This window comes from Drosophila sechellia, chromosome 2R (assembly GCF_004382195.2).
Source record: "Drosophila sechellia strain sech25 chromosome 2R, ASM438219v1, whole genome shotgun sequence".
Taxonomy (NCBI): Eukaryota; Metazoa; Arthropoda; class Insecta; order Diptera; family Drosophilidae; genus Drosophila; species Drosophila sechellia.
Genome location: NC_045950.1, coordinates 15,352,754 through 15,374,199, shown reverse-complemented (window position 1 = coordinate 15,374,199; position 21,446 = coordinate 15,352,754). Strand labels below are relative to the sequence as shown.

Here is a 21,446-nt window from a genome sequence, read left to right as displayed (position 1 = left end):
GAGTAGTGTTGCGTGCGAAGTGGTGTTTCAGTGTTGTGAAGCACCGTAAGTCCGTTTGATTTCCGATTTGGCATTCGAAATTGTTTTCCCTTAATTTTCGTGTCAAATACAAGATTTCTGGAAATGAAGACTATGAAGAAAAAGAAGGAGATGGCCCTGCGCTTGCGGGAGTCGCGCCGGGAGGAGCAGAAACCAGAGACGACCAACCTGTCGCCGGACGACGACGCAGAGTCGGATTTGCCCATTCGGGGCCGTCCTTCGAAGAAGCTGCTCATCCAGCAGCAACAGCAGCGTCAGTACCAGGAAAAGCTGGAGCCGAAAGTGAAAACGGTCACGGTTGGAGCCAGCGAGAAGCCGTCGACGTCCTCGAGTGCAGCCGCAGCCGCAGCCGCCGCCGCCGGAGGACGCATGAAGGCCAGGAGAGTTCTCTACAAGAAGAGCGTTGGCTCAGCGGCAGTCGCCCAGAAGGCGCCCGGCGAGACCTACGTGATGCGCCTTTTCGAGCGAAGCTTGGACCTGTCCAAATACCGGGATAAGACTCCTTTGTACCCCATATGCCGCGCATGGATGGCAAATCAACCAAAGAATCCCGCTGTGGGTGCATTTCAAACAGATGATTCATTCACGGCCACAAAACGTGAGGACAACGGCGAAGAAATCCTGTCCCAAATTAAAAGCGGTGAGATAAAGATGATCAACCAGCTGCCGCAGGCAAAGGCCACGGATCTGCCCATAATTCCGCCTCGTCTGGAGTTCAGCCAGGAGGACAAGAAGCGGGAAAAGGCTCTCCAAGGAGCCAGTACCTACGATCTGATGTTTTCCAATATGAACCGCTGGAAGAAGGTGCGCGGACACTGGATAAAGCATATCAAGAAGTATGAAAAGGAGCGCTATGAAGTTATTGACAAGATTATGAGCTTGGTCTGCAAAAACTGAAGTGTATTTAGGTGATTTTGAAAGTGGGATAGAAAATTATAAATAACTTGGATTAACTGTACTCAAAGAATTAAAAAAAAATCATCTTTCCGCTGAATTGAATATATATGCGAATAAAAAGCTTATACACTTTATATACTTATATTAAATAAAATTAAATTTGTCAAGTAGACCACTTCAGATCTATCAAGAGAACTACAAAGAATTTTTTCTATTTCTATTTGGATTATCCCAAGATTTTTGATAAGACATCACTTTGTCATTGACTTGAATAAATGTTTATTTGTATTGGTAGAAGATGCGTTCCCCTTGCGGTTAAATTAGTTCTAGTTTAGAGCTGTGTGTGAAGTTATCATTATTATTTTGGGTTGGCAAATGCTGTTGGATTGTTCTGGTTCCGATTATGATGTTCTTCGGCTCGTCGCCGGTGCGCCGGTCCGCAACCCCCTGCGATTTGGTTGGGGGTATACACATTGGGCATCCTGTGCGCCTATTCGACCTTGAGCAGCTCGACGTCGAAGGTGAGGGTGGAGTTGGGCGGAATGACGCCGGGGTGGCCACGGCTACCGTAGGCATAGTCCGGCGAGCAGATCAGCTTGGCGCGCTGGCCGACGCTCAACTGGGCAACTCCCTCATCCCAGCCACGGATGACCTCGCCCTTGCCGATGGTGAACTTGAAGGGCTTGTTGCGGTCGCGCGACGAATCAAACTGCGTGGAATTCAAGGCGGATCATTAGCTGGGTATAGCGAGGACCGGGACTCGTACTCACCTTGGTGCCATCGTCCAGGGTGCCGGTGTAGTGGACCGTGACCTTTTGGCCATTCTTGGGATAGGTGCTGCCTGCGGGCGGGGAATAAAAAAATGGATGTGTGTGAGCGGGACGACCATATTGTCGCAGGTATTTTTCAGAATTGTGCATTGCGAAAATGCACTAAATAGGTTAGAAATGCCGGTACTTCACGGCATTTCTTGCGGATTCTAACGCAATCTTTGGATACTCACCATCACCAGGAGCAATTGGAACCACTTGTACGCCCATTTCGATTAGTTTTTTTCTGGCAAATTACCGATCGGAAAATAAGCACGTTGATTTCAGTTCGTCGCGTCGCCGAATGACAGCTAGTGGTGGCCGATGGGCGATGTGCGGAAACTATCGCACACCGCAATTCGATTAATTACCAAACCAAATGCGAGCTATCGATAAGCACATTTTTGTATATTGGCGCGTCAGCATGAATCGGTTACTTCGAACCGAAAGAATGAAGCAGTGCAAGATCTTGCCAATTATCTTAAAGTACGAGTACATTGGTAAAATTGTATTGGTCCCCCAAAAGCGTGCTAAGTATAAAATAAACATAACTATTGTTATATAATATATTTAAATTTCTCGACTCAGTTCTCAACTGTCACAGTTTGATTGCCATCACTCGCAGCTTTGTGTGTGGGGCTGCCGGTGTGAAGATCACTCGTCCTTCATCGTCCTTATAGTCGGCGTAGTCGATGGAATAGATGCACTCCATGCCCAGAGCCTCCTTCTGGCGAGCAGAGTAGAAGCTAGTGCAGAAGGCCATCATAAGGGGGAAGCCATTCGATCGGCCCAGGTCCATCAGGGTGGCGGCCAGGCGGGAGCCCAAGCCCTTGCCCCTCTTCCAGGAGGCCACGCTGGTCACGTCGGAATAGAGCGCCTTCGGGATGTCGTAGCGCTCAAACAGATTGACTTCGCGCTTGGCCTTCATTACTAAATGATAAATGCGACCCCAAGCGTTATCCTCCAAATTCTCGAGCTTCAAGTTCAATGCTCCTTCATTCACATTATCGGGGTAAATGGCACATGCCAGAACTAGGCCCACAATCCGGCCACCGTCGTTTTCATCGAGCGCCAAAAGGCTGGTGCCCTCGGCGATTATCGACTGGTATAAGGCGTCGTTGATCTCCTCGTTTTGCAGATGAACAGGTTCGCCGCTGGCCTGGCTCAGAGGCTCCGCTGTGTAGTATTCAACCTCCATATAGGCTTTCACCTGTGGATAATCCTCCGGGCGCATGATGCGAATCGTGACGCCATCTATTGTCGTGGGAGTCATCGCGATCCGGAGCTAATTCGTGCTATATGCTTTTCTAAAGACAGAAAAGCACGCCGATGTATACATGGCTTTTATACTTCGGCGCTTATCACTGATAATGTGCTTATTTCCCTCATTTGCTAATTGCTTATCACATTCATAGATTGTTTGTGTTTGGCGAAGAGAAAGATGTTGCCAACAGCTTTTGGTTTTATTTTTAATGAAGTGGCAGACTGACCAATTCTCTTAGCAAGAAGCATTTTTCGAATATGGCTTACTAATCCAAAGTCTTTGAGGATACATACCTTGAGTAGAAAGTGGTTACTTCGTATAAGATTTTGTAATTATTGCAGGATCATATGTCGGTAAGTTCATAATCAATACAATATCTGAACAATAAGGTAGACCGTACTACATTTTATTATTTTATTTGCTTGCATGACTTGCGTTTCCAGCTCGACGACCTTTGTCAATTATCAAAGCCAAAGTATCTTATGCACACGAGGAAAAGCCTTTCTTTAATTAATAAATTTACTTAATTTTTTACATTTTTGAGGCCAATATCCTGATTTGGGTATGTGGCGCTGGTGGATTATATATAGGTCGACCCTGATCGTCCTTGTAGTCAGCATAGGCCAGTGCGTGGATGCACTCACATTCCGCTTTCATCGCCGACCGGGAGGAGTAGTGATTGGTTCCGCTGGTGATGAACAGAGTGTGTCCCCGAGAACGACCCAAAGTAAAAAGGCACCGGGAAAGTATGACCAAGATACGTCTTTGTCTCATAGATGGGTGAACGGAGATGGCCAGTAGACTCAGGTAGGAGGAGACTCCGTATCGTTCGAATATATTGGCTTCGGGCTCCACTTTGGCTATTAATTTCCTGCTGAGACCCAAGGCATTTGGTTCCATTTCCCTCGGCTTCCTTGTGCTGCTTGGCCATTTCGATGGGATCCATCGTCTCCGCCACGGCAATGCCAACCAGTAGTCCCCCGTTGTTATCGTCCAGCGCCACTATGGACAGTCCCTGGTCTGATCACCGCCAGGTATTGCCTATCCACTTCCTCCTCGTGCTGCAGGTGAATGGGCTCCTCGAGGCCCATTCCCATGGGCTCGTCGTAGTGAAAGTAGTCCTTCATGAAGGTTTTCACTCTCGGATAGTCGTCCTCCTTCATAACTCGAACGGTTATGCCATCTTTTTGACTAAGAATCATGTTGGACTGAGCAGTGATTTTCGGTTCCCGGGTTTGGTATACTATGGTTCATTCTACATTCAGCAGGAGCCTTTTAAAGAAACCGAACTGAGTTATCAACAAATACAAACTTAAGAACTTCCATTGTTTTCTATATTCAAAAGTTGCATTTCCAAAAAAATTTACGTGTTGGTATCAATCTTGTAATCGACCGATAGGTCTAATCTAAGATACAAAGTTTCTTTAAGAGGCAGACGAAAAATGAAAGCAAGAGGTAAGTACTATTCTTCTGCATCAGCAAAATACAGTATTCATGAAGAATCTTACGTGCTTTCGGATTCGATTCATGCCTGCCCTGATGGCCTTCACCGCCAGGATGTCGGTTACTTCTGATCCATGGTGGATCCGTCCATGAGAAAATCTCCTCGTCTGTCCAATTCAGCATATTTCTGCATATTTCCAGCAAGGGTCCAGGTGTTGTTAACTATTCGCATGTGCGATAATGTGGTTCTCTGTCCAGAACTCGATACGTTTGGATATATGTGCGAATTTTTAGCACATCTTCGTAACAACCTGCTAAACAAACGAGAATATCAGCATAACTGGCTCGCGGCTTTAATAATGCCTGAAATTGGTTGTCAATGGCGTTAACCCGCACTGATAACATTTTTCGAGCATAACTTTTATTTTATTTTATTAGCATTAGCATTCAATTAACATATTAAATTCAGTATTGCTTTAAAGGCTATTCGAATATATATCAGTAAGCAATCTATAGTAAAATGTAATTTTTTTTTATTCCAGGTAGGTCATTTGCATATGTGTAGTATGTTAAATTAGAAAGTCACGTGAACACAGAATCAAATTAGTTGGTCAATGAATATTTGTATTAACTGTTTTTTGTTAGCTTTTACCATAATTTGTAACAGGCACTGTTATCACAGTCATCGCTGTTTCAAAATAAGAATTATAATATTACTTGCATATTATAATTCTATATATCTATTTCTCTCAGTGCCAATTTGGCGAATACAATATAGTTTTATAATGCGTGGCTCCATTGATTCCGTCACATATAAAAAGAGACGACGATTCTCCGGAGACTTCCAGTTATCAAAAATAAAGTTATGATGAAGCTATTTGCGGGACTCGCGTGCATCCTTTTGGTGGCAATACTACTTTGGTAGCTGAATAAAAAGTGATTAAAGTGAATTGCTTCTGATATATTCCGATGATTTGTGACATCGCACAACTGCCAGCCAAACTTTTGGCGAAATGTCTACCCGGATCCGAGGACCTCCTGCGGTCTCTACAAGCCCTTGGTCACACGGGATCCGGATGCCAAGCAATCGGATCGGATCGAAATTGGTCCCGATAACCACGACACCATCACCATGGCCGCCATCGATGAGGCATCCATCTGGGTACCTCCACCAACGGACTGCGCTACACGCTGCCCGGACGTGTTGGCGACGGCTCGATTCCCGGCTCCGCTGCCTATGCGGATAACGAAGTGGGCGCCGCTGTGACCACTGGAGATGGAGACATCCTTTTGCGCTTCCTGCCCTCTCTCCTGGCCGTGGAGGCCATGCGGGCGGGCAAAACACCGGCGGAGGTAGTCGAGTTGGTCATCCAGCGATCCGGAAGCACGTAGATTTTTTTGAAGTCGCCGTTATCGTTGCAAACCGGCTTGGAGCGTACGCAGTCAGGTGCCACGGTACGGGCATGGCCAGGTATAATGGAGAGTTTGCCTACATGGTCAGTAGTCCGGGACAATCGGTGCGCACGGAATCGGTTCCGTGCTCAGCGAATCCTGAGAAATCTCCTTCCGAAGGCGATAGATAAGTTATTTGGTAATGTTTACTAACTTTGTGATACTATAAATCTTATCATTGTTATGCACTTAGCAATTTCCAAATGTATCTGAAACCAGGAGTAGAAGAATTACGATTAGCTCCTGCATAAAAGAAAATGTATCTCAGATTAGACTTATCGCTAGATTAATAGCGTACTCCAATGGGCTGAATAAAAAAAAGCAAGTTCATTTTTTGTAAAAGGCACGCACCCATTATCTAATTTGAGCACCAACGTGAATACAGAAAACAATGGAAGTTCTTAAGTTTGTATTTGTTGATAACTCAGTTCGGTTTCTTTAAAAGGCTCCTGCTGAATGTAGAATGAACCATAGTATACCAAACCCGGCAACCGAAAATCGCTGCTCAGTCCAACATGATTCTTAGTCAAAAAGATGGCATAACCGTTCGAGTTATGAAGGAGGACGACTATCCGAGAGTGAAAACCTTCATGACGGACTACTTTCACTACGACGAGCCCATGGGAATGGGCCTCGAGGAGCCCATTCACCTGCAGCACGAGGAGGAAGTGGATAGGCAATACCTGGCGGTGATCAGACCAGGGACTGTCCATAGTGGCGCTGGACGATAACAACGGGGGACTACTGGTTGGCATTGCCGTGGCGGAGACGATGGATCCCATCGAAATGGCCAAGCAGCACAAGGAAGCCGAGGAAATGGAACCAAATGCCTTGGGTCTCAGCAGGAAATTAATAGCCAAAGTGGAGCGCGAAGCCAATATATTCGAACGATACGGAGTCTCCTCCTACCTGAGTCTACTGGCCATCTCCGTCCACTCCTCTATGTGGCAAAGGGGTGTCTTGCTCATAATTTCCAGTTGTCTTTTTAAATTGGGTCGCCTCCGAGGACTCCCTCTGTTCATCGGCAGCGGCACCAATTACTACTCCACCCGGTCGGCGATGAAAGCGGGATGTGAGTGCATCCATGCACTGGCCTATGCTGACTACACGGACGAACAGGGTCGACCTATATATAATCCACCAGCGCCACATACCCACATTCGGGTCTTGGCCTCAAAACTTTGATTAATTAGTACAAATTCGCAAATCTATTAAGTAATAAACAGGGGTTTTTCCTTATAACTCAACAACCTTTGGACTTCACATTTGATAGAAAAAAGCGAGTTGAAAAAGCGTGTTCAGATGGATCTATAAAGTAATAAAATGTCAGCACAGATTGTGTATACCACTTTCTATTGGTATACCAAGCTGATATAAACAAGCTGATGATTGCAGACGGCATAAGTCACTTTAAAGTTTTCAAATTTATGTTGCTCGTTTCGAAAGTGCGTAGAAATATAATATAATATCTGTAATGTAATGTTTTGTGGTATATTTTGCAATCTTGTTTAATTTGTGAGAATATTATATTATTAATATATTATATATATATTATATATCATATTATTAATATATTATATATATATTATATATCATATTATATATCATATTATATATCATATTATATTATATATTATATATTATTATATTTCCTAAGTTATATTTATTAAATGAAGCAATTAGAAAATATCGTATCCAAATTTGAATTCTCTTACTTTAAAACTAACTGAAATTTCCGGTTCGCGCTGCCAGAATTTTGAAGTGTCCGGTGGTATATTTTCTCAACGACCGCAACGGTCACACTGCATTCTGCTCTTCAAAAAATATTTACTTGATAAAAACACTTGGAATTCGGCGGATTTGAGGATAGTTTTTCGACTCACGCAGCTAATGCGGCACAGGAATGACATAAGGAGCAAGTGCAACATATTGAGATTAGCCGGAACCGGCGGGAAGCCAACCTGTATGCCATTTGTTATCCAGTAGTGCCCCTATTACAGCAGAATGCAGGATGCCACGGCTCCGGATCCGGAACCCAGCAGCACCGACGGCAATTGCTCCGTTGAACATGACAATCAGCGGGATCAGGAACAGAATCATGTAGGGACCGAGCGGGAGGCGGAAGCCAACGATGCCAACTGCACCGTTTGTGGTGCCGCCAAGGCGTCGGCGCTGTTGGATCTGCGCTCCAACCATGTAATGCAACGTCGCCTGAGTCGCGACTGGAAGATCCATGTGGGTACTCAAGACATCATCCAGTAACGACACCCAGGCTAACTCTTTGATTTCGATTTCCTTCATTCTCAGGCAGATGTAATCCGATCCACATTGAAGGCCATTTGCGTGGAGTGCGTGTGCAAGCTAAACATGCATTCGGAGGTCACTCGATCCCTGATGCAGCGCATGCAACGGCTGCAGCGTTCCGGAGGTGAAACCACCAAGGTGACAACCACCACGACTTCACCCAGCCAGCACAGTCCGCCCATTGCTGATGCAGAGGTGTCCACCACCTTGATTGAGAGTCAGGAGGAGGTGGCCCACAGCGGGGAGAGCGTTCGCTCGCGTTCTTCCTGCTCCGTGCTGGAAGTATACCTCGCCCAACAACCATATTCTCCATCGGCCAAGGAAACTGAAGAGAAGCATGCGGAGGGCTGGAAATGGCGAACACGGCTGGAGTGTCATGAATGTGGCCGGGCCTATTTTCGACGGGATTACTACGCCCAGCACTTGAGGCGCTGCTCCAAAACGCGCAGGAAGCAGCCCCGTCCATCGCGCGCCAAATGCCGGGTACTAAATGAGGCCAGCTATGATGAAGAGGCTCCATCCAGAGTCACCCGATCATCGCGCATATACTACTGCCGGCATTGCGACGCAGAGTTCGAGTCCTTAATCAGTAAGCGACAGCATGAGCGGGTTAAGCATCTGCAGCGATATCCGTGTGATTTGTGCGAAGCCCAATTGGACACGAAGTACGAGTGGGAAATGCATCACACCATCTGCCAGGCCAAGCAGGAGGTTAGTATGCATGCATCCCCCAAAAATGATATACTTACATGTTTCGCTTTTCTGTACAGGCCTTAGCAATTCTGGAGCAGCAGGAATCAGGCCAAACCGTTATGACTTCCCGGGTACCAAGGGCCTGCTCGACACGCTCTCGCTCACGGGCATGCTCCGAAGCCTGGGATAGGTACGACATGGATGAGGAGGAAGAGGACGAAGAAGATGAAGAGATCGAAAGCGGTGGGGAGGAACTAGAGGGCGAGGAGGACGCAATGTACGCGCGACGTATGAACTTTACTGGCGACTGGATTGTTAACCACAGCCGCAGCAATAGCAACAGCGCTGGTAATCTCTCCCTTTTGTACGGAGACTACGGAATGGTGGAAACGCACATGACCACCGACAAGGAGTATGGTAAATATCCTTTGAAATATGTCATCGTTCTGTATCAATAAGTCTTGCTATCTGTTGACAGATCTTTACTTACTGGATCTGCTCAAGACGCAGGTGCGACTGAAATCTTTCACTTGTTTCACGCCTGACTGTGGCTACCAGACGGACACCCTAGTGGCTCTTATGAAGCACGACTACATGGAGCACTGGAAGATGAGTTGGTTCTACTGTCACAAGTGCGGCGATGTGTTCACCAGCAAGTAAGTGGCAGCGAACTTTTTTAAGAAAGTAGTATATTGGTTTATTTGTGTTCCTTGCAGGGTCTTCCTAGACTACCATATGCATCTGCAGAACCGCGGCCTCTACATCTGCCATAAGTGCCGCGAAGAGTTTGAGTTGCAGCACCAGTTGGATCGCCACTTCCAGCTGCACAGAAAAGGAATCAATTACCACTGCAACTTCTGCCGATTTGAGTTCCTTAGCGAAGCTAAGCTGCTGGCCCATTGCAAAAAGCTGGGGCACAGTCCCAACGACGAGCCCCTCATCAGCATTGATCGTTCGCTCTCGATTGTCAACTGCCTTGTGCCACGGTCATCGGACTATCCTCGAATAGTCAAGACGTACGAAGAGCGTGAGTTCTATATTCCGCGAACACCGATGCCTTCCACGCAGCCCATGCACTTGCCCCAACATAAACCCTTTCGTTTCGCCATCGGAATTTGCGATTTCGAGGAGCGAAATCCGAACTGCGTGGGATGTCACTGATTACGAACTTGTTGTGAGCTCCATTCTTCGTCTGCAATATATTCGAATAGGTCATGCTACTCGTTACTAGCAGAGTGTAAAGTGCTTATATGCACACTCTTTGGTCGAGCAACGAGAAGCTCGACTATTGCGTTCTCTTTGGATAATCAACTCTAGTAAATTTAGATATTGGTATTTTTTATAATAAATATTGTGCCGTTGTCAGATAAAAGCGCCTTAGTTATTCAGTCAGTTTATTTCGCGTTCCTTCGCTGATCTTTACATGATGAAAGTCGGGTGTCTAGGGATAATTTAAATTGCAGTACAATTCGGAATACTTAAAACTAGATCTATAACTCGCATGTGTATGTGTGGACTATGATGCTATGTACAGAGTTACTCGTATAACAATTTAACATTATCGACCGTACGACTATATAGTTGCATAAGTGTAGGTGTTTATAATTAAAGAGCCTATTGCATTGCCCCCAGCGCATGTTTTCATGTGTGTTGTTTTTTGTTTTGTTTTGTTTGCCTTATAAATAGTTTAGTTGTAGTGCTTACGTTTAGTTGATGACCTTAGAACTAATCAATTTGCGGGAAACTTACAGATTTTCAACTAAGGATCTCGATTCGTATTTAAGTTTAGTTTGTAATTTTATTTTATTTTATTTTATTTTTATGCGTGTGCTCTTGCTCGTGGTACGTTTGAGTCGGTGTCAGTCTTATAAATTCAACCCAGGACGATTTAAATATCTCGCTAACAGGATAACATGAGGCTAACAAAGATACGCTATTTGAGGTAGTTCTGTTCAAGTGGGATCTTCTGTTCTCTCTTCGATTCGAAAATCATAAAAGTAAGGCCACGTACATGCATGGTCGTTATAAATAATCTAGTGCTAATAATTTTTAAAACAAATCACTGGCATTTAACAAAGTTGTACAAGGTGTAGCTAACCCGCTAACCCGCTAACCCATTCTGATGGGAGCCTCTTCTGCTCTGTCCTTAGATAGCTCCACCACCGCCTCCCGATACCGCCTTCAGTCTTATGTAAGTGGGTTTACATATGCACACATATCTTAGTTTGTCAGTTGGCCAGCATCTGGGATGGTGGAGGAGTACTGTTTTAAGGCCTACAACTAGCTGGTTTCCAAAGATGGCCTACGAGTGCCTAGCCTAAGGGTATCTATATGTATTCTATCCTGTCCTATCCTACTATTTATATCCTAACGTTTTTGTTTTTTAGGCACAAAGTGATGCTGACAACAATTTAGTTTAGTGTCTGGGTTTGATTTTCGATGGGTGCCAGGTGCTGGTGCGGATGATTCCCACAACGACTGGGATGAGGTTTTTTCATTTAAAGCTTCACCAACGCTGGTCGGCGCCTGAGTCGCCGATGGTAAGTAAGGAAAGTAACACAAGGATGGATCTAATTGGGGTTGAATAATAGAAGTTGCTATCTAGCCTGGCCTACTCCAAGGACTCTAGGCTGTCCGTGGCATACTGCCAGGCCATGGTGAGCGTCAATCAGTCGGCCCGGGCCTGAGCGTCCTCGCCTTCCATCAGCTCCCTCTTCAGCCCCATGGGAACGAACTGCGGCGAGGATGGGTAATCCTCGTGATCCTTGCCATTGGCGGACGCACTGCTGGCGTGCATGATCACGCCGGCACCAGCCTCGGTTGGCTCGGGCGAGTAGGGAGATGGCGGCCGCTCCTTTCTAGCCAGCGAGAGATCCTCCACGTGCTCTTGCTCATGATCCTCCTCATCGTCCGCATCTTCACGCTCGTCCTGGTCGCGTTCCCGCTTGATTATATTCTGCTCGTGCTTCTCCATCTCCAAGTCCATGGCCTCCTGCTCGTGCGGGTAGTGACGACCTTGCGAACTGGGCGACCGCATGCCGTGGCCATTGGAGCGCTGGTCCATCTCCGCCGGACTGCTGGACAAGCGATTGGCAGCGGCATGGGCCGCTGCGGCCAGGGCCATGGCATGGAGAGCCTCTCGGCCGGCCATGTCACCACCACGGTTCTCCAGAGCCTGCTGAAGGAAAGCGTGATCCAGAAGGGCCGCAGCTGAGGGTGGAATGGTGGGCTGCATGCCGTGATGGGCGGGCACATGGTCCACCTTTTGATCACGCTTCACCTCCGAGTGATGGCCATGTCCATGACCGTAGTTGTGGGCAGCAGCGGCTGCCGCAGCGGAATAGGAAAAACCTTGTGAGGACTCAGCTCCCGGAGGGCTGCGCTTGGGTGTGCGGTGGGTGCCACGTCCTGTGGTGATGTTCAGCTTACGGACTTTGTCGTAGAGAGTGCGACTGGGCAGGCCGTACTTCCTGCTCGCCTGCAGGGCACTCATTCCCTCCCTCACCGCTTGGATGGCGCACATCATGTCCGCTCTGGTATATTGCTTGTATCGCTTCCATTCCGGCTTCTTGCCGCCGGACTGACCGGTCTCCTCTTCGAAGGATCGATCTGTGTAGGGAGAAAGTGGTTCCTTGTCGCCGCCGTAGTCGGAGCCATTGAAGCTGTGGTTGCGCTCGCCTCCACTTACTCCCAATCCAGCAGGAAGCTGGGTATTCTGGTGTGGATGAGTGGGCGTCTTCTCTCCATTGGCATTCATTGGTCCGGGTTGCGAGGAGTCAGCGGGATTAGCTTGGGCCAGAACGTTTCTGAGGATGGGCGTGTCGCGATTACCACTTAGGAGCATGCTTGAAATGGCCGACAGCTTCTTGCGCTTGAGAGGATTCATATCGGCGGCTGATTCGTAGACAGAGTTCAACATGGCGGCGGCGGCGGAGGGTGTCAGTGGCCACTGTCCACCGGCTTCTCCCGCTCCCGAGGCCGCCGAGTGGGGCGTGGCCTGGGTGGGGGTCAGTGGAGCCTCACCGGCCGGAATTTGACTGGCCGACATCTGCTGCTGCTGAGGATAGTGGCTATAGCCCGGCTGATAGCCAAACTGCGGCGGCGGTGGTGGCGAGCAGCTGCTCGAGATGGCGGCACTGGGCGAGATGTGCGTGGATGTGGAGATCACGGATGAGGAGTGGTTGGATGCTGATCCGTTCTGGGGCTTGGCTCCGCCAGCTCCCGAACTGGAGGTGGGCGTGACGCTGGCATGATTGAACTTCATCAAGTTGTCGTACAGACCCTTGACCTGCAGCTCCTTGGCTGTGCGCAGAATCTCCGGCTCCTGGCACTTGGTCACCGTCGTCTCGCCCGTGTACATGTACTGCAGCAAAGCGGCAATCTCGAAGCCCTTCACTCCCGGCAGTATAATGCTGCAGTGGTCCTGCGGCACATCCTTCAGGATGTGCTGGAAATACGGTGAATTGGCCGCCAGAACCACGCGATGGGCCTGGAACTGCTCATCGTCCACCACCAGGCTGCAGTCCACATAGCTGCCCACCTCGTGCAGGGCGTGCAGAATCTGTACCAGATTGGTCTGATGGTTGTTCCAGCGGAGGCAGTACGTCTGTCCCACCTCGCCGCTGCTGGCCACCGGCGCCGTTGGGCCGCCCATCTCCTGGTCGCGCTCCGTCTCGCGATCCCTGTCCTGCTTGGCCTCCCGCGGAATGTGGTGGTGGCTCACCCTTGAATGGTGGATGTGGTGCTGGCTCGCTGGCTGGTCGGGCTCCTCGTCCGGAGCGGGTTCGCTGCTATTGCTGCTATTGTTGTATACACCGTTCAGACTGGTGAAGGCGGCGCTCAGCAGCGTCGGCGAGTAGAAGGATAGATGCTTCCTGACCTTGAGCGCCAGTTTAAGGCCTACGGATCACCTGGTTGCCTGGTTAACGGAAACGAAAGAGAACAAGCGGAGAAAATGCTAATTAGTACGAGTTCCAGGGCCTCGGCCAAACGATTAGATTTTGGCAAATGTCAGAGGGTTGGTGTGGCACATTTCAAATTTCGCATGGGTTGCTAAAATCAACAGGAAGCACAAACAGAAGCTCTCATACCCACAGAACAAAATGGGCAAATGGAAGTCAGGTGTGCGAAACTGGGGATGGTCGCTCCTCCAGTTCCACCATTTCTCTTTTTTTTTTTGGCGGAAAATCTTGCTTGTAAAATTTATGCCCTTCGCCACCCCCCGAAGTTTTATGCGCCGTAAAAAAAAGTGAAAGTGAAATGGGGAAGTTGGCGGTGGGTGGAAGTGGTGGTGTCGAGGAAAACGTGTAGGAAAAATGGGGGAAAAAAATATGCAAACATCCCTCGAAAGATGTGTGCGCGTATTTTTCCGGCTGCTTTTCGCGCGTTTTTCTTTTACGCATACATATACATATTCAAATCTATATGTATAATGTCAGGCTTTCTTTTTTTTTTACCGCCACCGCTGCCTGGAATCGGGCAATGGAAATGGGAAGGCAAGGAAAATAAGGGAAAATGTGGCTGAAAAACTTGCAATAATTTTCATTCATTTCGTGTACAAAAAAGGAAGGGGAGCGGGGGCGAAAGGCAGGCCATATGCCTATGCCCTTGTCCTTGGCATGACTTCAAATTCGGTACTCGGGTTGTGGTCGAGTTTCAGATTCAAGTGGACGCCATATGCTGGCATCCTGGCGTCATGTGTTGGCCATTCGTCAAGGAGTTCGCATCCCAAATTGCGGCCATGTGGCGTGTGTGAATCTCCAGTTACCAACAGGTAGAGTGGCGCAGGATCCCCCCATAAACGATAATGGCAATCAGACAACAAGAGGAAAATGTCAAAGGGGCGAGGCACCGTAAAAAATAAACCAGAAGGTATATGGCAAAAAAATGAGAAAGAAATGCGGACAATCAGACAAAGGCGGCAAACAAACGATCGCATTATTGTCTGCGGAAAATGCGCAAGAGATCATCAATTGTTGTTGTCTAGCCATTGTCTAGCCGACAGGATAATGGGCAACCTGCGGAGATCCCAATCCCGATCCCATTCCCATTCCAGTTCCCACTCCCGTTTTGCGCAACAGCGAGCAGGTAAGCGATTTTGCAGCAAGAAGCAAGCGCATTAGATGCGGTTATAATAATGCCATAAAGGCGACGCCTCAACGCCTCGAAGATCGCGCATTGCGTATACGCCACGATCGCCAAATGATCGAAAGCTCGCGGCGGAAAGCGGAAAGCTTTGGCCAACTTTTGCTAACAGCGCTCGCCAACAGCGGCCACCATTTTGTGAAAAAAACGTTTAATTAAAATTATCACAAACGTCATTGAGGCGAATGCACTTGGGAACCGGTTTCGCTGGGCTTAGGGTTTCCAGTTTCTATTTTTTTGTATTTTTTTTTTGACACGTATTGGGCTCGAAAATTGCGAAATTACACCAAAAATAATTCGGGAAAGAGCACTGTGCTACTGAGTTATAAAGTTGAACTTTTAATAACGGAAAATAATAAGAAACCATATTAGGGTTACTGCCAAAGCGAAACCCCGTTTTAAAATTAGGTGAAATAATTTATTTATAACCTTACCACGAAATAATGAAAATGCCGCAGGTGGGGCACAGTATTGATAGTGCTAAGTGGCCAATTTAGTTGCTGGAACACTTTGAAGCGTATTTCGCATTCAGTTGTCCACTGTTGTTTAAATATGTAGCTTTCGGAGTTTTTCGATGTTAAAAATGTTTTCACATTCTCAGAACAGAGTTTTTTTTAGTTGGTATTTTTCCTTGTTGTTCGCTCTTCTGCTCCACACACACACAATTGCACAAAACACGAGATGTTGCCAAAAATATTAGATATTTTCCAAGAAACTGCGACACGTTTAGCGTTTATACTTGAGTTTTCCGCTCGCCTTGTGATTTTTATGTTTTTGAGAAAATTTTGAGAGTTTTGCGTGCACGTTGTTGCAGATTCGAGCGCTCAAACTTGAATAAAACTGCCACGGTTTTCGTGTGCAGCAAGTCATTGAAGACCAAATTTCCCGAGCGCTGCCAGAGCGGGATGGAGCGATGCACAGAGGGTGAGAGCGAGAGAGCGGCGAGAAAACTGTTCGAATGCGAAGGGGAAAGAGGAAAACTGTGCTACGAATCCACCCTCGCGCCCTCTCTTTCGCGCAGTTGCAGTTTTGTGCGTGAGCGAGATTGCGATTGCGACCGCTTGTGTGCGTGTGCGAGCGTGCATGTGTGTGCGAGCTGCATATATGGCTGCTGCCATTGGATGCAGTGCGTGCGAGGGAGAGGTGCATAGCTGTGTCCCAGTCATTTGCCTTTTTGGCGACTGCATTTTTTACGTTTCTTTTTCTTCTTCTTTGGTTAATACTCGAATTTAGGCAGGTTGCGTGAATAACTGGTCTCGGGTCTTTCGTTGTTCGATCTTTACTATTTTATTCGACACCCTTTCTCCTCGTTTCGCTTCTCCGCGGCATTCGTCGCCATTTTGAACTGCCTGTTTTGATACTTTGTCGCCTTGCCTTTTCGTGTATTTTCTATTTTTCTCGCTTTACTCTCTTTCAACGTTTTTTTTTTCTGCCACAACTTCTTAGTTATGCAAATTTGAATTTAAGTGTACAGATAAAGTAACGACCTTCGGCAATCAATGCACAATTGAATGCAGTTTGGCCTGCAACGCGATTAATTTGCATATGTCTCGACCTTCGACCCTTCGGTCGATAACCCTTCGATTTCTTGATTTTTTATGCAAATTGCAAATTAACGGTCGCTAGGGGATGCGTTTTAAAAGGGTAACATATAACATACTGCCAATTTAAGATTTCGTTATTGTCATGCAAATCATGTGAGGCACCTGTAAAATGTCTTAGGGTATCTCGTTTTTTATATTTCTAAAATAGCATTCTTTGGGGTTGAGGTTTCCAAGGAGTCCTTAGGTAATGGACTTTCTAAAGACCAAAAGATCTGCAGCCCTTTTTTATAATGTTAAACCAGCGATAACAGTAACAATCGAATAAAAAATACTGCATAGTAAAATTTTTAGGTTAAGATTCAATATTAAGTATTTTCTAATTTTGCCTAAAAAGCAAGTTCACAAACAGAACCTTTCCCTATTCGCAATGGTCATCTGTACCAGCTGTACCCCACACATTTCTGGCAGCAGCTCAACTTATATTTTTTAATTGTTGATCATTAGGTTTTTCATCGTCGTTTCCTCTGTGTATCAACCCCCTCCCCGTCCCGCCCGCCTTCACTTCGGCTTGCCAAACCCATTAATCATGTTTGGAAATTAAGGTCAACCGCATTTCACGGGGCCATTTTCCGTCCGCCCGTGTTTTCAAATGCATTCTTTGTTTTTTGTTTTTTTTTTTGGCAGCTCCGCGAGATCGGCCAACACTATCTTCACCCGAGAGTCCGAAAAACTAGTTCGCAAGTGCATTCACCTCCCCCCGACCCCGCGGAATTCGGCTCCAAGCTGATAGTGCAAGAAATGTGTGTAAGTACGGGCATAAAAAAGCGGAAAAGTTGCCGCAACTCGGACTCCGTAATCTGGACTCGAGCATTTATGGACAAGAGCCCCGGGGCTTTACTCTTTTAACTACAATGCTTCCATATATGTGAGCCCCGACCCCTTTCCCCACTTGTAATCTTATCATCATTACCCCCAGCGCCTGTCAATGTCCCAGTGAAAGTGTAAAATGTGAATTCCAAGAGGCTGTAATACGACGGACTAAAGAAATATCGCTTCTGTATAAGGAAAAAATATAAGTGAAAAATAAGGAAAATATTTTTTAGTAGCTATACTAATTGGCAAACATCAAGAATATAGTAAACCTACACTTTGCAGGTTCTTAAATTATTACGTAAAAGAGTTGTTTCTGTTTTAATGATCTAAGTTACATTTTGATGTTTTATTTATTTGTTAGCTTAGCTTAATTAATAAATTAAAAACTTATAAAGATGCTCAGTTAGTCCGAGGAAGATCCTCGACACTTCACATGTGTCGATCACAGAGAATTTCCTTAAATGGATTATCCTCTGGTCAGTGTTGACTTTGCTGACTTTTTGACTAACTGCTGGTTGGAATCTGGCTAATACCGGAGATAAAGACGTTTTCCCAGCTCAAAGCCAACGCTCATTATGGGGGATTAGCAGGGAGAAATCCGCACATAATCCAACCGCAAGACAGTCGCTCAATGAAGCGAAGGACTCTTAATGAACTGCTAGTATCCTTGTATCCTGTTCACTACCTGCTCGTTGGACATGTGTGGATCCTAGCAAAAAAGAAAAGGCCCTAAAATGATTTAACAATCAAGCAATTCTTTCTTCATCGAGCAGCACTAATTTGCAGTCATCTGCTCAAAATGGCATTGTTCTAAAGTGCTTCTTATCACCTCTGAGTTTGCACTCTCAGCTTAAATCTGAATTTGAATCTGAATTTGCATTTCGTATTTGTGTTTGCAAACTGCACGACAAATGTGTTTTCTTCTACTCATTTTCGCGATTAGTATTATCAGCTGTTTGTTTGCTGGTCAGCATATGGCAATAAAAACCTCTGAAATCGAAACCTTTGACCTGCTGGAAGATTTTTATGGCGACAGCGAAAGGGTTTCGTCTGGTATTTATGGGTTTACGGCTTTTCGCAAAAATATGCCAAAATAGTTCGAAGGAACGGCGTTTTACGATGCGTAACCCTTTGCTTCTTGGTCATTACCATTGAGCGACTATCCTGTAAAATATTTGCATGCGAAAAAAGGAAGAAGCGGATTTTCCAGGAAAAGCCGTGCCTTGGGTTTCAATCAATGTCTGGACTTGATAGCAGCATTTCTCATGCAAAGTAAAAAATGAATGCGAAAAAAAGAAGAACACACACACACACATCGAGGTTGCATTTTTCCGGCTTTTCCCAGGCAACCCTTTACCTTTAGCCCTAGTATCTTTTGCTCTTACCTGGGCATCTTTAGATCGAGCTGCTGAGATTCTTGAGCATTCTCAGTTGCTGAAGTGTCGCCTCTTAGAGCATCTTTGAAGTAGCAGCGGCACGTGAAAATTCTCTCCAACACAAAAGGCAATTAGCGTGGCTCAAAGGGCAAACAGGAGCCGCCGCCTACGATGTACAATGGGCAGCCTGCGGAGTTTGGTTCAGTGACAGGATCTCGGCAGGACCTGCCATAAAGATCGCCGCTCGCACTCGTGTGCTAATGGAGGCGAAAATTTAAAGATATCTCTCCCCTTTCCGCCCAGTGTTTACACAAAACTCACGCGGCGGAAGGGCAAAAATACGAATACTATCTAGGAGATACACACTGCACTCAGAGAAAAGTAGAGTTTTTAAAATTAATCTTCGGCAAGTTGTATTTTTGATCTTAAGTTTAAGTTTCAGCTTACGTCTTTTGACTATTGCTTCTAGAAAAAGAGTTATTTCAAAATATACATTTTTCAAGTTCCCATTTTCCGAGTGTATTTTCCTGTGTGTGGGTAGAGCAACAGTCAAAAAACAAACAAAAACTGCAGCCCGGGAATATTAATAAAAAAATGCAACAAGAAGACCACGAAAAAATTCGACGGAGAGAGGGAAAATTAGACAAATACGAAGCAGCGGAGAAACGAAAACGCTGGGAATTTATCGCGCGCGTCATTCGTTGCAACTAAGGAAAGTGGCACGTAGACCGCGACTTCGAAGCGCGATGGTGGTGTTGGTGGGTCCGCTGGCGGGGTTATGGACGGGGGGAGTGGGGGGAGCGGACCACGAATGGGTCATTGCACTTTTGCAACGCACTCACAGATACGAAAGCATAGCACAAACACACAGATACAGATACATTTACAGGGCCGACAGATAGCAAAGCAAAAGGCAACATTTAAACGAGAATTGTGTAAAAAAGGCACGAAAAATTAGGCGAAAGCAAACAGAAAGAAGGCGAAACAGGGAAAGAGGGGAAGAGCGGCACAGGGGGGCTGGGGGAAGAGCGGGAGAAGGCAAACAAGATACAGATACATCTGTGCATGTGTGCAAAGTGTGTGCGGGGAAGTGGAGATGGGGGGCTCCCAGTGCAACTGCAACTTTGCATGGGTCGGCCATTTTGTGATCGTTTTCGCTGGCGCAGATACAAAGATATAATCTTTACACAGAGGAAAAAGTTTATCAACCGAGGCTTTAGTGTAATAAATACCTTTTAGTTCTGTATGAATAAAAGTTTAGCTTCGCTTGTCACAAAATTCAATTGAGTTGTTGACACATAAAAATGGTACAATTAATTAAATTTTTTCTCTGTGTGCTAAAGACTTTATATCTGTGGGGCGTATGGCGAGAAATATAAAACTGATGTTTGCAATGATTGTTTGTAACTCAAATCGCGTTCCCCGGGTGACAGTCCCTTTACGTACATAAATGTAAATATGCCGAAGTCGTTGCAGATCCGGCCGTAGATATGCGTATGCATAGATACAGATACAAAAGTACATATGCTCTCCATGTAGCGCGCAGATACGAATGCGTTGGCTATAAATAGCGAGCCATGCCATTTGTGCCGCCAGCGCCACTCGAGTGTGTCGGTTGCAGTTGCAGTTTGCCGCTCAATGAACATGTGAATATTCGGGAAATGGAAAGCCGACGACCACGCCCCCGTTAAGTACAGGCTAGCATTTTCGTGCGGCGCATGGGGTGCATTTTCCACGATGTTTTCACCAAAAACACGCTCGCACACACACGCACGCACAAATGCGTTATTTTATTTTTAGCAATTTGAGGGAAATTTCAAGTCGAGCGTTGTGAATTTTGGTTCGAATTTATACGGCCATGGTCACATGGGAAGGGAAGGTGGGGGCGAAACCGCCCTCCATAGAATACGTAGTGTGTGTGTGTACTTACCTTGCTTTTCCGCTGTTGTTTTATTCACTCCATGTACATATAGTATCTGCAAGATCCAGCGACGTTTTTCGGGGTTCTTTCAGTGCGTAGAGCACGTTTTACAAATGTATCTGCTGGCTGATCAGAACGCCGATTCTAACCATAATTCGATTCACATTTTCGCACATAGTCTAGCCACGTTTTCACTGGTCTTAAGTCACCCAACATTTTAACCGGCATTATTGTGCGTTTGATTCGATTTTCACTATATTTCACTGCAGTTTTCTTTGGTTTTCTGGCTTGGATCGAAGTGAACTCTTTGCCTTCGAATGGCAAAATGACGCAAAGTTACTAAACAACAAAAAAATAGTATAAAAAAGGGCAATACAACTGATTCTCGGAAGTGTTTCAGTATTCACAAGCATTCGGATGGGCACATATATCCGTGTATCTTTGTATCTGTTAGTTCGTGTATCTCGAAGGGCGGGGCAGGGTTGGCAGCAGCGATTTACATGTGTCGCTCCGCTGTAAGTTCTGGACGGACCGCCAAACTTCTGCGGCGGTACGAGCACTGACCTTGAGTTCAGGCTTTTACCAAAGGGACTGCGAGTGGAACTGGGCTTCTCAGTTTCTCTGTTTCTGAGTGGGTAGTGTATTGCCGACTGAATCTGTTTTTTAATTCTTTCGCCGATTCTCGAC

The 21,446-nt window shown here is 46.3% G+C and overlaps 8 protein-coding genes across 9 annotated transcripts; 4 read left to right on the top strand and 4 right to left on the bottom strand.

Annotated features, from left to right (window-relative positions):
• The first annotated feature begins 28 nt into the window (after positions 1-28).
• LOC6609915 (protein lin-37 homolog) lies at positions 29-1,131 on the top strand. Its single transcript, XM_002034529.2, has one exon. The coding sequence runs from the start codon at positions 124-126 to the stop codon at positions 934-936; it is 813 nt and encodes a 270-aa protein (XP_002034565.1). The 5' UTR covers positions 29-123; the 3' UTR covers positions 937-1,131.
• A 60-nt stretch (positions 1,132-1,191) lies between these two features.
• Positions 1,192-2,073, bottom strand: LOC6609914 (12 kDa FK506-binding protein). The gene is made up of 3 exons (XM_002034528.2): positions 1,940-2,073; positions 1,707-1,777; positions 1,192-1,645 (listed from the first exon to the last, which is right to left on the bottom strand). Exons 1-3 carry the CDS (start codon positions 1,974-1,976, stop codon positions 1,427-1,429), a joined length of 327 nt encoding a protein of 108 aa, XP_002034564.1. The 5' UTR covers positions 1,977-2,073; the 3' UTR covers positions 1,192-1,426.
• A 224-nt stretch (positions 2,074-2,297) lies between these two features.
• LOC6609913 (dopamine N-acetyltransferase) lies at positions 2,298-3,042 on the bottom strand. The gene has a single exon (XM_002034527.2). The coding sequence runs from the start codon at positions 3,016-3,018 to the stop codon at positions 2,344-2,346; it is 675 nt and encodes a 224-aa protein (XP_002034563.1). The 5' UTR covers positions 3,019-3,042; the 3' UTR covers positions 2,298-2,343.
• A 393-nt stretch (positions 3,043-3,435) lies between these two features.
• LOC6609912 (dopamine N-acetyltransferase) lies at positions 3,436-4,332 on the bottom strand. The gene is given in 3 exon segments (XM_002034526.2): positions 3,436-3,912; positions 3,914-4,027; positions 4,029-4,332. Coding segments are annotated over 3 exon segments (669 nt in total). The 5' UTR covers positions 4,212-4,332; the 3' UTR covers positions 3,436-3,540.
• Positions 4,333-5,425: 1,093 nt separating this feature from the next.
• LOC6620807 (putative N(4)-(beta-N-acetylglucosaminyl)-L-asparaginase GM21137) lies at positions 5,426-6,047 on the top strand (the record flags this gene model as incomplete). Its single annotated transcript, XM_002044965.2, is given in 3 exon segments — positions 5,426-5,600; positions 5,603-5,827; positions 5,830-6,047. Coding segments are annotated over 3 exon segments (618 nt in total), but the record flags the coding sequence as incomplete, so codon positions are not given.
• On the top strand, positions 6,030-7,392 carry LOC6609909. The gene is given in 2 exon segments (XM_032716532.1): positions 6,030-6,602; positions 6,604-7,392. Coding segments are annotated over 2 exon segments (669 nt in total). The 5' UTR covers positions 6,030-6,419; the 3' UTR covers positions 7,090-7,392.
• Positions 7,393-7,687: 295 nt separating this feature from the next.
• Positions 7,688-10,273, top strand: LOC6620805 (zinc finger protein 33A). The gene is made up of 5 exons (XM_002044968.2): positions 7,688-8,139; positions 8,212-8,919; positions 8,979-9,318; positions 9,380-9,557; positions 9,618-10,273. The coding sequence occupies exons 1-5, from the start codon at positions 7,909-7,911 to the stop codon at positions 10,060-10,062; spliced, it is 1,902 nt and encodes a 633-aa protein (XP_002045004.2). The 5' UTR covers positions 7,688-7,908; the 3' UTR covers positions 10,063-10,273.
• Positions 10,274-10,278: 5 nt separating this feature from the next.
• On the bottom strand, positions 10,279-21,338 carry LOC6620803 (sex determination protein fruitless). Of its 2 annotated transcripts, none has more exons than XM_032715624.1 (2): positions 20,769-21,338; positions 10,279-13,819 (listed from the first exon to the last, which is right to left on the bottom strand). In XM_032715624.1, the coding sequence occupies exon 2, from the start codon at positions 13,553-13,555 to the stop codon at positions 11,570-11,572; it is 1,986 nt and encodes a 661-aa protein (XP_032571515.1). In that variant the 5' UTR covers positions 13,556-13,819; positions 20,769-21,338; the 3' UTR covers positions 10,279-11,569. The 2 variants fall into 2 exon arrangements, with proteins under 2 accessions (XP_032571515.1, XP_032571514.1); XM_032715623.1 differs by lacking the exon at positions 20,769-21,338 and adding an exon at positions 15,480-15,889.
• Positions 21,339-21,446: the final 108 nt, after the last annotated feature.